The sequence below is a fragment of the Acartia tonsa genome, chromosome 14 (genome assembly GCF_053477335.1).
Source record: "Acartia tonsa isolate MP-2025a chromosome 14, ASM5347733v1, whole genome shotgun sequence".
Lineage (NCBI taxonomy): Eukaryota > Metazoa > Arthropoda > Copepoda > Calanoida > Acartiidae > Acartia > Acartia tonsa.
Genome location: NC_137273.1, coordinates 16,906,921 through 16,921,669, shown reverse-complemented (window position 1 = coordinate 16,921,669; position 14,749 = coordinate 16,906,921). Strand labels below are relative to the sequence as shown.

At 32.1% G+C, this 14,749-nt stretch overlaps 1 protein-coding gene across 50 annotated transcripts; it reads right to left on the bottom strand.

Annotated features, from left to right (window-relative positions):
- Nucleotides 1-790: 790 nt before the first annotated feature.
- Nucleotides 791-8,923, bottom strand: LOC145305896 (uncharacterized). Of its 50 annotated transcripts, none has more exons than XR_013874801.1 (9): nt 8,733-8,923; nt 6,511-6,594; nt 5,942-6,073; nt 5,583-5,659; nt 5,078-5,150; nt 4,641-4,734; nt 2,282-2,867; nt 2,028-2,149; nt 791-1,895 (listed from the first exon to the last, which is right to left on the bottom strand). XR_013874801.1 is itself a non-coding variant. In XM_080147756.1 (7 exons), the coding sequence occupies exons 1-7, from the start codon at nt 8,802-8,804 to the stop codon at nt 2,674-2,676; spliced, it is 726 nt and encodes a 241-aa protein (XP_080003882.1). In that variant the 5' UTR covers nt 8,805-8,923; the 3' UTR covers nt 791-2,673. The 50 variants fall into 50 exon arrangements, 4 of the variants coding, with proteins under 4 accessions (XP_080003882.1, XP_080003879.1, XP_080003881.1 ...); XR_013874802.1 differs by having other exon boundaries at nt 2,055-2,149; XR_013874804.1 differs by having other exon boundaries at nt 2,055-2,142.
- Between the last annotated feature and the right edge of the window lie 5,826 nt (nt 8,924-14,749).

The window sequence follows — 14,749 nt, the reverse complement described above, 5'->3', positions numbered from 1 at the left end:
AAATTAATATTTATTTAGAAAATTTTTCTAATTTTGGTGCCACCTAACCGACTTTGACCAGAGGTGGATTCTTTAAAAAAATTTGCCCCACTAATCGCTTAGTGGGGCAAAATTGTTTTCGTGAAAAATCCACCAAAATCACTTTAAAAGTCTACAAAAATTAAACAAAATCATAGAAGGATTATTAACATAAGTTATTATTTAATTTTTGTAGATTTTTAATGTGATTTAATTTTGGAGGATTTTTCACGAAAACAATTTTGCCCCACTGATCGATTAGAGAAACTAGCATCGGGCTAAATTATCAAAACCCCAATCCTCTTGGATGAACGAACTGATGAACATAGGAGTTGCAAGTTGACAATTAACCTTGTCATGATATATTTTATATCCATACTATTTCCTATTGGCTGATAAAGATAGTATATGATAATATCTATTATCGGCTACACCCCCCCCCCCCCCCCGGCCCCCCCTAGTAGCCTCTAGGGGCACTTATGGTAGGAGGGGGAAAAGTCAACATCATCCCATTTAAAATTAGAGTTTCAAAAGGGGGAAAAATTGGAGGGGGCGAAGACACCCTCCCGAAAAATGTTAAAACCCTTCCCAGGACCTAAAAGAAGCATCACTGTAAAGGAGAACAGTATCGATTCAGCAGTTAGCGAGACCCTTCAGGACAGACGAAAAACGCTTCTACTTCATATATTAGGATTGAGCCTACCGACTTTTCGATACGACGGACAAACACTCAAAGCTTGTAGCGCAACTACTCTACTAAAAAATGCGTATGTTTTACAGTGTAGCCTTTATTCTATGAAAATGCGTACAATAATAATTAATAAGGACATCGATTATAATTAATGAGGGAAACTTGCTTAAAATTTCTACTATTTCTTCTAAACCGTAAGATCTTGAGATCAGTTCATTATAAGGTCAAGGGTAAGTGCGAATTATTCATAAATTATGCCAAATTTTCGCGTATTTCTTTAACACAAAAGTTTAGCAAAATTTATTAAAATTCCAGCCCTCCCTCGCAGAAAGGTCTTTTAAATTGCAATGTATTTTTAAACAACTAAATTTCTTTTTTTTACTATTGTTAACTCTACTCTAATCACCAGCTATGTTTTGATAAAAATTATTAAAACTAAAATATTTTGCGGATTTTTAAATTTCTTCTAAATTTTTACCCGGATTTTTTTTTAGTTTTAACAATTTTTGCTTAACAAAACATAATTAAGAAAAAAAATAACTAATTTTCCGGCCAAATATCTTGGCAATTAATACAGCTAGCTTGTACAAAAACTAAATGCTAATTATTTCAGATCTTAAAAAATAATTAAAACAAACAAAAATTGATTTTAATAAGTTTAATAACATGTCCGAAGTTATTTACAATATTTTTATAATAATATGGTCGAAAATAAATCAATAAGAAGCACATTATTTTTTAAATTCCACGTCGAAATAAAAACTTTCAATAAAAATTTACTAAAACAGAAAGAGATTGTTCATATTAAGGTTAGGTAAAAAGTACAATAATTATAAATGGTAAAAAATTGATAAAAACATTATCACGGGGGAAGCTTCAATTTGAGTTCTAGCTATTTTTGTACGTTTAATTAAATCATTACGTTGTAATTTTCGTGTGGAAAAACGCGTCAAAAAAACTGATTTCAAGCAAAATGTAAATTTTCAAAAAACAGATCAAAGTTTATTTTATGAAAATTTACATTTTTTAGCCACCAAAAAAAACATTGATTATCAGAATAGTGTAATTCAAAGATTAAAGTGCAGCTATAACTTTAGGCCTTAGTTAATTTTCAAACGGGAAAAAAAGCAGAAGATAGAAAAAAGAAATAATATATCTCGGTGGTTTATACAGGTTTTTAAGGCCTCTAAAAATTTGAATAAAAAGGCAATATATTCATATAACTGAAGAAACCGTTTATGGGGGTTGGGGTGAGTGTTAAAACCCCGGGCCCCCACCCTAATCTTGAAATGAATAAAGGCCCTTATGCCAAAATCACAGGTTTTTTAATTATTCAAATTTTTACAGGCCATAAAAAACATGCAAGAACATTGGGTTCAACTATTTTGCTATTTTTATCAATCAATCTTAAATAACTTTAATATTTTTGGTGACTTATCGCTAGTTTTATAACATTTTTATATCTAACTTATTGCTATTGTTGAAGTTTTATAAATAAAAAAAAAAGTTAGTTGATTTTAAATAGTAAAGGGGATGTTGATAAAAAAGTTAATGATAAAAAGGTCACAAAACCGCGAATTTTGACTTGGGGAAAAATGTACGCAATTTTGTAGTATTTTTTTTATTGTTAGGCAAAAATATTAAATTTGAGTACACTTTTCATGGATAAAGTCTCTTAGTCATACAATAATAAGTTTGTATATGTACATTAAACTTTTCTTCAATTTGTACACAAATAATTTTCGATAATTTAAATCTTTTGCACTAGATTTAGAACAGTGTGGGTGGAAGGGGGGAGGGGTTGGTAAATTTTTAGAAAATACAAGTTTATTTTATAAAAATTTACACAATTTGTTGAAAAATGTCATTTTTAGGGGGGGTGTGAGGGGTCCAGGGGGGTTGTTATGAATATACACAAGGATGAAATTTGGACAAAGTAGCGTTGCGCGCGCGGCAGCGCAAATTTACTCCTCCGGCTTCGCCTCATCCTTCTTTTCGTCCGTCTTTTCCTCGCTGGCGGCGGTTTCGGCGGGCTTCTCGGCTGACTCGGCGGTGGCCGGGGTCTCTGTGGTCTCCTCGGACCCGGCGGGCTTCTCCTCGCTGGTCTCACCCTCGGGCTTGGCGTCGTCACCCTTGGTTTCCTCGGAGCTGGGTACTGCTGAAAAAAAGGGAAATAATTATCAAATAAACTTTCTATAGATAAAAATTAAAAGTGAGAGGAGACAATGGGCTGTTTAATACACTAGTCCCTAAATAAAGCTTTGAAATAACGTTTTCTTATTCTTATTTCTTGGCGAAACAACTTTGGGGACTTTAGTGAATTTTGATTAGTGGTTCACTAAGTTATGTGCTCAAACGATTCAACCACTTAATTAAATCTACAGAAGTATCGTTGGGAATGTACATTAATTCATTAAACATTGTCTTATCCCTTTAGATCCCTGTTTTGTACCAACCAATCTAGTTTCAATGCAAGCACCCAAATTTTTCAATCAACATACAGGAACGTCCCTCCCACCATGGTAAATTCAACTAAATTAATTTAATATAAGCTTAATAAAAAGTTAAGTAAAATTAATCATATTCTTGATAAAACATTTACAAATATTTAAAATTTGTCGATTCATAAAAATTCTTGCTATGAATAACTTTATGAAACATAAACAACTTATAGCCACGGGAGTTATTCATTCGGTTTTTGTTTATTTTTAATATTCAATTAATGATTCATAAGGATTATTCATTTCTAGGTTTATCAAATTACAAGTTCAGCTTTAAAAATTTCTTTACAAAGAGTCGTATAATCTAAGGATCTAAAGGGATAAGACATTGGCTAATAAATTGATGTGTATATCCAATGATGATACACAAGATTACCCCTCCAGCAGATTACTATTAGTGGTTTAAACATTTGTACCAACTGATTAAATTTAATTTTAAATACCCCAAGTAGTTGAATCAGCGATTAAGAAAACAATATAAAAATATAAAACTTTGGGGGAATAGTGTAATAAACATCAAAGTCCCCTCCCTTACTGCATTTATGTATCACTTAATGCAGTCGCCCCGTTTAAAAAATCCATTTGAAAAAAATATAAAGAAAGTACATTAAAAATCTAAATAACAAATGAATTAGTTAAGAAAGGCACTAACAACATAATAAGGGCTGCAACAGTGTTAATTGATGGTGGGAGGGGGGGGGGGGGGGGGTGTAACACGCTTCGTTGAGTTTAGTAATTGAGAAATCAACTAGAATTTGAAATAAAGGGAAGGGTAAAAAACAAATCAGCAAATTAAAAAAACAAAACATAAGACTTCTTTAATTTTCTTAATTATTTAGTTATCAAATCGAATTATAGACAACTTTCCGCGCATATTAAAATAAAAAAACTTAAGATTAAAGCAGTTATGTTAGTTGTAAGGCCGAGCTTATAAATCTTGTATAGGTAAATTTTTTTAATATTCGTTGAAAATTGTTTAAAACAGTTATATACATAATTTCAGTATGGCTAAGAACCGGATCTAATGCTACGGATATTAATCGGTTTCTTGGCCATACTGGAAAAATCTTAATAACTTATCTCTTTCTTCTGATTTTTATTACCGACAAATAGATTAATCTATCAAAACAAATGGATAAATAGAACTCGTAACAGCGTGCTAACAATAAGAAAATTTCTTAATTATAAGTTTGATTTTATTAGGGAAGGAGGAGACGTTAGGCGGTTTATTAAACTAGTCCCCAAAGTTTTTAAATAAAAGCCTTGGGTTGAATTTTTTATTGTTTGGTCCATCAACAGAAAAGGTAATATTGTGAATCATTAGAGATGTACGTCAATTTATCGGTCATTGTCTTATCCGTTTGGATCTATGGGTTTTATTAAACTTTAGGACGAACGATCAAGTCCAAAGTTAGCGAGGCTACACATACCTGGGGGAGCTTCTGTGGGTGGGGCAGGGGTCTCTTCATCCTTCTTCTCACCCTCGGTGGTGGCAGCTGGGCTCTCAGCAGCGGCAGCCTCGTCCTAGCAAATTAAAACATGTTAAAATGAAAATTAAGTCCACAATAATTAGATATTAAGTTAAGAAATGGCCTGAAACCATACAGAAACCTATGTAAAATTGACCTAAAGTAAAGATATCAATCTGTTTAGTAGTTGAAATCTAAAGGTACAGCTAAAAAAACTTACTACTTTATTTAGTACTTTGTATATCAAAATAGAAAGTGTTAAGACTTTAATAACTAAAACATTTAAATTCCTTTTATACAAAAAAGGTTTTTAATTTGTTTTATAGGTAGGTTTAAGGCTTTATTTTTTCCCCAAATTTCTAAGTATATGATAAATGAGCAGACCAAGATTTAATTACCTTGTTTTCTTCTGTCTTTTCCTCCTCTGGTTTCTCCTCAACCTTGCTGTCGTCAGCTGAGCCCTTGGCTAACCTAAACAAAACAATTTAGGTTAATTTAGAACACTAAAATCTAAGGGATCTCAGGGGAAAGACAATGGACGTTAAAATATTTTTATCCAGAGTGATGACTCACGAAAAAGACCATCCGGTAATAGTTTGAATTTTAACTATATCATAAAGTTTGTTATCAAAGATTTTCAATTCACAAACGTGAAAGCTTTTAATTTTTTTGGGACCAGATTTACAGCCAAGTGTCCCCTCCCACCCTCAAATGCAATAAAATTAATAACAGAAATATAAAAAGATATACGAAATAATAAAGGAAATATTTGTAATAATAATTTTCAGATTTAATAAAAATACATTACTTACAATAAAGATACCAAAAGTACAGATACGAACAAACCTGCCTTAATCATAGAAAAGCCATGCTACTCAACTTTAAACAAAAACAAATTCTCACCTGCCGGCTTTCTTTCTCAAGAAACTGAAAGACTTCTTAAAGGACAACTTCTTCTTAATATTGGTGGCTTTGGATTCCTAAAAAATATTAATATTGTAGAGTTACTACGCTACAGAAAACACTAGCAATTCAAAATAAAGCCAAACTAACGTACTTTTTAATAAATATTAAGTATTTGTTTGTTAATAATCAGCAAATACTTTAGTATATGTACTGTGTATGCAAAAATAGTACAATGAATGTAAGAAATGAATCTTGCAATGGTAGCTTGTATTCCATCTTAGTCAAAACGTAGTAAGCTGTTCAAAAAAAAGGTTCGAGCACCATAAACCATTAAAATGCTTTAAAACTTTGGATACCTTTTTCTTTTCTTCCTCAGTCTTCTCGCCCTCGGTTTCTTTGCTGTCTCCCTCGCCCTTCTCCTCTCCCTCAGTCTCGCCCTCAGCCTTCTCGGCCTCTTCCTTCTTGTCGGTGTCGGGCTTTATGATCTCCTGAAGTACATCCTTAATTATCTCCTGACAAAATAAAAAACAGATAGAAAAAAATGCAGGAAAATGGGAGAAAGAGAGAAACAGACAGAAAAAGAGATAAAGACAGAAAAAAGAGAAAGAAAGAAAAAGAGAGAAAGACAGAGAAAGACAGAAATAAGAAGAAAAAGAGAGAAAACACAGACAGAAAAAGAGAAAGAAACAAAGACAGAAAGAGAGAGAGAAAGAAAAAAAGAAAGATAAAAAGACAAACAAAGAGAGATAAAAGAAAAATAGTCTTAGGCAGAGATAAGGACAAAAAAGACAAAAAGATAAACTAAAAATTAAAAAAGCAAAAATGTAATAATGTTTTGTACTAGATAAAAAAGGAAAAAATAGATAAAAAGATTGGAATATATAAAATGGAGCTCACAAAAAAGGTTCAGCAATCAAAAACCCACCTTAATTTCTTCCTTAGTTTCCTTGGTGTCTTCGACCTTAGCATCTCCGTTTACCTCCACTACATCCTTGTCTTTGGTTTCGTCCTAAAATAATCATTATTTAGACAAAATGTTTTATTTTAAAGTATGCTAAAAAGAAGCGCAACACTAAGAACTTGTCTTTGATTTCGTCCTATAATAATCATTATTTAGACATTACCGAGGAGAATCTATGAGTCACTTTAGATGATACATTAACATTATTTGTTGGTCAGTTCGTTCATTTAGTAGAAGGAGATGTGGTAAAAGGGAAAGATGGTTATTTTAGCAAGCTACACTTTATTAGAGATATGCTTTGTAAATCTTATAAGCGAAATAAGTTCATATTTAACATTAACAAAAATCTTACTTATGGACGAATAAAATATTTTAATATTTTATTAAATATTCTTAGGTCTATAAAAAATAATATATTTTACATAAAAGAAAAGTCACGAAACCTCTCCAGATAATATTATTTAGCTTCGGGGGAAAATTCAAATTCACTAACTTGGTGGATTTAGGTCAATTTTTTAAAAGTGAAAATAAACCTATGAACTAAACTTTGACAAAAATAATGCGTCTAATTTAGATAGGTATGAAAATATTTTTTGAAGATAAGCAACGTAATATTTCAATATAAAATGTTACAATTTAATGAATACTTTTTAAATGTAAGAATTGAAAAAAGAACCCACTTATCCTTAATTTTTATTTTCTTTTTCTTTGAAAATTATCATGATAAGATACATGTATTTTCGGTACAAATTGTATTGAAAAAAAATTAGTCATTTGAGAAAAATTAAATCAAGTACAAAATCTTCAAATACTAGTAAATACTAACCACAAAAAAATCACCAAACCTCTCTAAATTAAAATTACTATTTTGAATTTATATTAAGTTTCAAGATACTAACTTATCATTGCTTATTACTCTTGTATATTTAAGAGCTAAAAAATACAGAAAATTGCAAATAATGAGACTATACACAAATGAACCTAAAATGACTTATTCGTATTATTTGAGAATGAATTGGTCAATTTGGGAGCAATGTACTTAAAAGTAAAACAATATTCCCCTAATATACATAAATTTTAGTATGGTGCAATAATAAAAGTAATGGGACTTATAGTCTAAAACAAAATATTTATAAACAGACCAAACATTCCAATAAATAAAGACGCAAGGTTTTTAATCTGAAGCTTACGATTTCGATAACTACGGAGCGAGGCGAGGTATTCATTTTAGGAAAGATTTATATAGGTTACGGGATGGTTTTATACCTTTTTATTTATTTTTATTTAAGTCTTTGAATTGGTTTCGACTTTTATTCTACCCTAAGCGTCCAAGGGAGTGAGAAAAGGGTTGTTAACACCCTAAAACTTTAAAACCCTCATTTTACCACCCTCAAAATTGAACAAAAACATAAGATTAGTCCACTTCAACGCCTAATTTTATCACTATTAAAGTAAAAGCTTGGACGTCCCTGGTCTCAAATTATGAATTAACTCCATGTACAAGGTTAAGCAAAGTACAAAGGCAACCCTTTCCCCCAAATTCCATCCCTCTCTCTCCTCCGAAGTCTCTCGGAAGAGATCAAAATCAATATTTTCTCCGTGTTGGGTGCACGGAGCAACATAGAAAGAGGATTCTAAAACCATTTCTGCTATAATGTAACACCAGAAATTAAGCTAGCTATAGTTGATATCCTAGTGTAATACAATATATAGTAAAAAATACAGTCCTAAGAGAGGGATAGAACAAGAGTACAAATGTGGTTATTTAACCCTATATGGTAATATTTGTCTGAAACTTAAAATCTCGCTAATTTCTGGTCTGAATGGATGGTACTTAAATAGGGAGGATATTTTAAGGTCTAAGAGTGGTTTAAGGCTATTTTAATGAACCCATCCCCTAGAGACACTGCAACGAAATATTGCTAAAAATAATAAGACTTTAACCAATAACTTTTTTAATGTATAAATCACAAAAGCTTTAAATAAACTATGATTATACAATTCAACTCAAATCGATTAACCTAAAAGTGTAAAATAAATGCATTATTAATTAAATATCTCGATAACGACTAGACTATTTAGATCACAATTTACAAGGCCGTTTGAGATTTAGACGATTCAAAAAGACACATAACCTAGTAAGTTATATAGAAACTAGGATTAAAATAATATTATAAAAACCCTACCTTAATGTCTACGACGCCCTTCTTGGGGGTGGAGGAAATTTCTACGGATCTCTTGGAAGTAATGTTTCCCATTTTAATGTGTGTGTGGGTATAAATTTATCTGAAAAGGATTAATATTAATTGTAGATGGCAGATATTGTCAATAAATCTTAAAATAAGAGTTCTTTACGCCAAAAAAAAAAAAAAAAGAAAGCTTTGTATTAGTCTAAAGCGAATACTAAGAATATTTTATTAACTAAAATTGTCAAGCCTCTACTGGCAAGTTGTGGCACAGTAACTAAAAATTAGACATTTTCGGCATTTATATAAAGCAAAACTAGGACATAAATAAAAAGCTATAAAAATCACGAAACCTTCCCAAAACAATTTATTTCTTTTTAAATAAATACAAAATTTATAATTTATGGTAAATAAAAAAAAATTAAGACTATTGTGGACAAAATACACTATTTAGAAACGCAGATACTTTTAAAGTTTAAAAAGTAAATAATTTTAGTTACTTAAATGAAGAACAAAATCTAAAACATGAGATATTTTAAAATATACAGAAATTTAAACAGGTAACGGCATACTAGGATTATTAATACTTTTAAGGAAGGTTTGAAGCTATTTTTTGACTGCCACGCAAAGTCCCTAGAGGATATGGGGACGAACCCATTAAAGTAATACGGTTAAATTTTTTAACTTTGGACATGATCGGTTTAATTTTTTCAGATAACGGCTATTAACATCCACAAAAACCAGCCACTAGAATTAAAATATAAACTTAATTATTAAGCACCTATCACAAATGAATCCACCTATCAAACTAAAACATCTTATCAGTTTGAAAACCAAAATTAGTTTCTTAATGATCAGATTATCCATATGTGATAACAAGTCTTATCACATTTTTTTCAGGGATATTAGGGGATAAGACAATGGAAAAATTGATAAGCATCCCAATTAATGATAAACAACATAACCCTTACTGTAAAATTAATATTACAACCCGAAAGTGCTAGAAACCAACTAATCAAATTCACCCAAGTTTACAGGATAAAGCAAATTTAAGCCTTTGAGTACCAGTTTAAATTAAAGGCTATTTACCCCTCCCTCCTGTTTTTTGCAAGATAAAACCAAGAATTATTGATAAATAACTATTTACTCTGAAAGAATCGTCGGTTCAAATTAAAACACTGCACAAAATTTATCACTCATATCTCACTGGAAATCACGCTATAACTGCCGCACAGCTACGTGTACACAGGTCTGTACAGAATCATTCACAAACCGGTTTTTCCAGCTAGCTTGCTTAACCCTCACCAGCCGAGCAAAAAATTATTATCACAGCACAATAATAATAACTTTTTTTATGCATCCATTGTTTGAATTATTATTAAATGGCCAATTTTACTCTAAATAACACACAACAAACCCAAGCAAGGTAGATAGTGAGGGGATATAATACTAAACTACTAACGCCGGCATTTCAAAAACCGGTTCTACACACGGGGAGCAGGGGGATGGCTGTAGGGGGCGAAGAAAAGGGGTGATTGAGATTGAATTTGTAGGGGAAAGGAGAACGGGGTGTGTAAAGGGTGATGCCATTATGCCGGGACGCGCCAATTTTTCACTCTTTCAGAATTTTCCGTGTCGGGTCAAGCTCACACCCGCCTGGCTGTGCACGCACACCTTGTCCGTGCCGCGCCGTGCACAGACTAATAACCCGCAAAACTTAGAGTAAATGCGGGAGAATTGAAGACAAAGAAACGTGCCAAACAGCCGCACAGTCCCGGTACTAACCCTGATATGATAAACCTCCGAGACAAGTCACTCCTTTCTTCTACAATAACTCCCTCCCTCTCCCACCTCCCGATCAGTGACTCACTAGAAAGGATCACTTCTCCCGCATTTTCTCTTATTCTAGCTCCCATTCCACCAACTATGAAGGGAAAAAGGGTAGGAAAGTGAAGGACAGCGCCGAGAGTGCAACCAAATTTTAAACCCTTCAAAGGCGACACACATAAAGTTTCAAAAATTAAATATTTTGGATTCTCCACAGCAAGACCCTTGCAGGTTTTCAAGAAATAAATCCGCAAAAAATGTATAAAAATGTCATTATTCTTTAAGGGGTAAATTACACATCTCAACCCTCTCCCCCCTTCCCCTTCTCCGCAATTTTGTGAACAGAATGGCTTGTATTCAGTGCATGAGGTTACACGTGCAATTTCAGCCAACATGGAATTTTTTCTATCATTTAATTTTTAGCTGACTTTGAAGTTTACCTAACAAGATAACCTTTTTTTGATTTTCTGTTCTTTAAAATGATAAAATATTAAGTTTAAAAAATAATTTATATTTAAAAGCCACCTTTGAAGATCATGAACAGAGAAAATAAAAAAAATTCCGTATTTACAGAGAGCAACACCACACCCTCTCTTTTCCCTCCCCCACGCCTCTTTAATCCAAACCACAGAGAGAAATCTCCTTTATTTCACGGCATGGGAGCCCGGGCAAGGGGTTGTTGGTTGACCCATGCCGCATGTAATGCATCACACACACACATACTTGCTAGACGAAGCTAGATTAGGGTTGAACATCGAGAGCAGAGAAGCATGGTCCATGCCGTGCTTCCAAACCTCAAGCCGTTTCTCTCGTTCTTCCATGGCTATATCTCACAGAGAATTTTGACCCATGCCGAGAATAGAATTGAGGTTCTTTAAACACACTGTGACACCAAAAGCACAACATGGAATCTTGCAATTTTTGTGTAACTGAGATTATCAAAAAAATGCGGGAACCAGAAAAACCGCGCCCTGATACAAAATCACCGGCAAATACAGGGTTACGTTACGCTCTCTACCTCCTTAGACAAACCTGAAAAATAAAATAAAAGAATTAAAACATGAATTTTTTATTAAAATTTTTCTGGTTGTTTACAATGATTAAATTTAATTTTTTTATTTGGGGGATTAATTTTTGGGGGAATATTTATTTTGTCTTAAGTCACCTTTTCCCCTCCCCTCCCCAACTTAGATATACAAAACAAAGCTAAGCTAAGCTAACTTGCTAAGGCTTGTAATTGTCATTTTTGTAAACTAACTGTCAAATAACAAATTTGTGTATGTTTACAACTTGACTATACTAAATGTCAAAACATAAACTTTCGTTCCGTATATATTATTACGTATGGGAAAAATTAAATGTCTATTTATTTAAATTTCATATTGGTATTTTTACTTTAATTTTAACAAGCGGTTGCGCCCGTAGAGCACTGTAGGGGAACTATGATGTATTGGGGTTAAATTCACCCATCCCCCCTCCCCATTTTTATATTTTTTGTTTGTAAAATTCCTAGCCTAAACTATAGCATCAAAAAGTCTGTAGTTTCATTTTAACTCAATTTTTCACATCTTAATAGACAATGATTCCTAGGACAATAGAGCATATGATTTCAAGGAGGTGGTGTAATGTTTAAAATTTTGTCTATGCATGCTTTATTAAAATTAAAAGCAATGCCACTCTATATTTGTTAATGTTCGTTTGTACAGCATTCTAATTTGTTTGAGCTTCGCTTGCTTGGATGTTTTCATCCTTTTTATATATTTAATATTTGCTTATCAAATTCAATACATCATTAATTATTGTTTTAAGATAAAAGATTCACAAATGGATGTAGAATATATGTGGTTATTATGATAGGGGAAAATTGTAGCAAATTTTGCTTTCTAACATTGAACTCATTTATTGGCCAGTTCGTTCATCCAGAGGGGTTTCTTATGAGGATATCACTATTTAAAAGTAACAGGGTGATTGACTGTCTTTTTTTACCGATTTGTTCTTTTTTTTAAGCTTCTTATAGGTTAAAAACTTTGGGAAAGGTACATGCACCCTCCCAAGGAAAATCCCCCCAAAAAACTTTTTTTTATTAAAACAAAAAATAAAAATGGAGGGATGACATCCACTCCCCTTTATAAACAGCCCATAGATGCCTCTAGGGGTCCCGTATCCGCAAGTAAGAATAATCAAAACAAATTTATCCATGATTAGTGCAGTTAATGAACAACTTTCTTATGAAAAAAAGAACAGTAATATAATATTCAGTTCAGATATAAAAAAAATTTTATAGATCAAATTAGAGATAAAATACTTATTTTTAAACAAATTCCACATATCTCGAACTAATTAGTTGTTAAACACCTATTGATAAATAACAATTCTTATCTACTCTAAAAATCTATTAAAAACATTCTTCAAATTTTTTCACACTATTGTAGTTCACTTTTATTTAAATACTATATCTTCTCCTTTTATCATTTAGAGATTTTGAAAAATGGCCTAAAACCACCCTAGATGTTATAGAGCTTCCCTGATAGTAAATAATATTTGATATCTCAAAAACCGGCTGAAAAAAGGTCTGAAAAATAAATATTTAAAAATTTTAATCTTTAGCATAGTTTTAGGCTATTTCCTACCCTAGATGTAAGCAACTAATGCTTAATTTGTTAGCAGCTGGGGTTAAAAATCAATATATTACTGTTAGATTTACTTTTAACTTTTAAGGCAATTTTTATTTTACAAAATATAATGTATTCAAATTTGTTTACAAGTGTTCTTTTTTTTGGTGGTAGCAATGCTTCTCTATAATTAGAGTATGTTCGTTTGTCCGTCAGTCAAAGATAAGAAGTTAAAAAGTTACTATGTGTTCCACCAGGGATATAAAGGGATAAGACAATAACCTAAAAATTGATGCACATCCCAAATGATGATACACAAAATTACACCTTCTGTAAATTAAAAACAATGGTTGAAATGTTTGGGAACTCAACTTCATGAACTAACCAATCAAAATTTAATAAAAGTCCCAACTTCCTATTTTAGTTTTAAAAAGAAGACATTTTTTTAGGTGGGGGTCTTTTTTTTGGAGGGGAGGTTTCTAAAGTTAGTTATAGCACTTAATTGGATTTGTGAGAACCTACATAGTAAAGGAGAACCACATCGGTTCAGCGGTTAACGAGATCTTTCGTTACACACACATGGCCGGACACCCTATAACTTTTAAGGAAAAAATATTATTAGCTTGTTATTGCTGCGCTACGTATGGACAAAATTATCCTTGTTCACAAAATGTTTGGAAATATTTGTAAATACAACAAATATCATAAACACACACACACACACACACATACATGTGCAAACACACCCACACATGCACATGTAGACATATAGAAAAAAAAACAAAGATGACAACATCCATAAAAACGAAGCTCAAAAAAACTGACGATAGAACAAACGACCAGAACATGTAAAATTGCTTAAATACAGGATACAGAATTTAATTACATTTTTTATACGTCATTATAAATTGTCTCGCAACTAACCAATATAAAACGAACCTTAACTTAAGGATTAAATAAAAACTACCTCACCACCCCCCCCCCCTTTCCCACCCAATATTACTTTATTTCAAAGATAGGGGGAGGAGGGGTTTTATGCTCAACAGGACATTTTTAGTGAAAGCACATAAAATCAAAATAAACAAGGATGACAACATCCATAAAAGCGAAGCTCTGAAACGGTTGGACAAACGGAGAAAACTAACTTATAAAGTGAATTTTAGAGAAGCTTTTCTTCAAATATATGTACTGAAAGACAAAAAATGTCTGATCAAACATGGCATTTTTAGCTGGGTTTAGAATCGTTCTATCACAATTAAACACTTACAAATTACATTAAAGTTTCAACTGTAAAAATGCTAAATTACACAAATTTGGAACCCACCGGGAGATATTGACAAATGTAGATTTTATGACACCTAAGCAATAAATGGAAAAATTGCACCCTTTCAAAATTCTTCAGCCATGGAGGTGGGGGACATTCGGTTGTTTATTACAGCTCCACAAAGTTTTATAATAACATTTTCTTATTTGTTGGCTTAAAAACTTTTGATTGGTTGATTTAGTTAAGTGTCCAAACATTTCAACCACTATTTGTAACTTGCAATTTATCGGCCATTGTCTTATCCTTGTTTACCA

Bases quoted from the DNA above. Each gene is read 5' to 3' on its own strand.
- LOC145305896 (XM_080147753.1), bottom strand. From the start codon at position 8,804: ATGGGAAACATTACTTCCAAGAGATCCGTAGAAATTTCCTCCACCCCC. The intron at 6,098-6,510 runs GTGGGTTTTTGA...TTATTTTGTCAG, and splicing joins AAACTAAGGAAGAAATTAAG to GAGATAATTAAGGATGTACT. The intron at 5,660-5,941 runs GTATCCAAAGTT...AATATTTTTTAG, and splicing joins CTGAGGAAGAAAAGAAAAAG to GAATCCAAAGCCACCAATAT.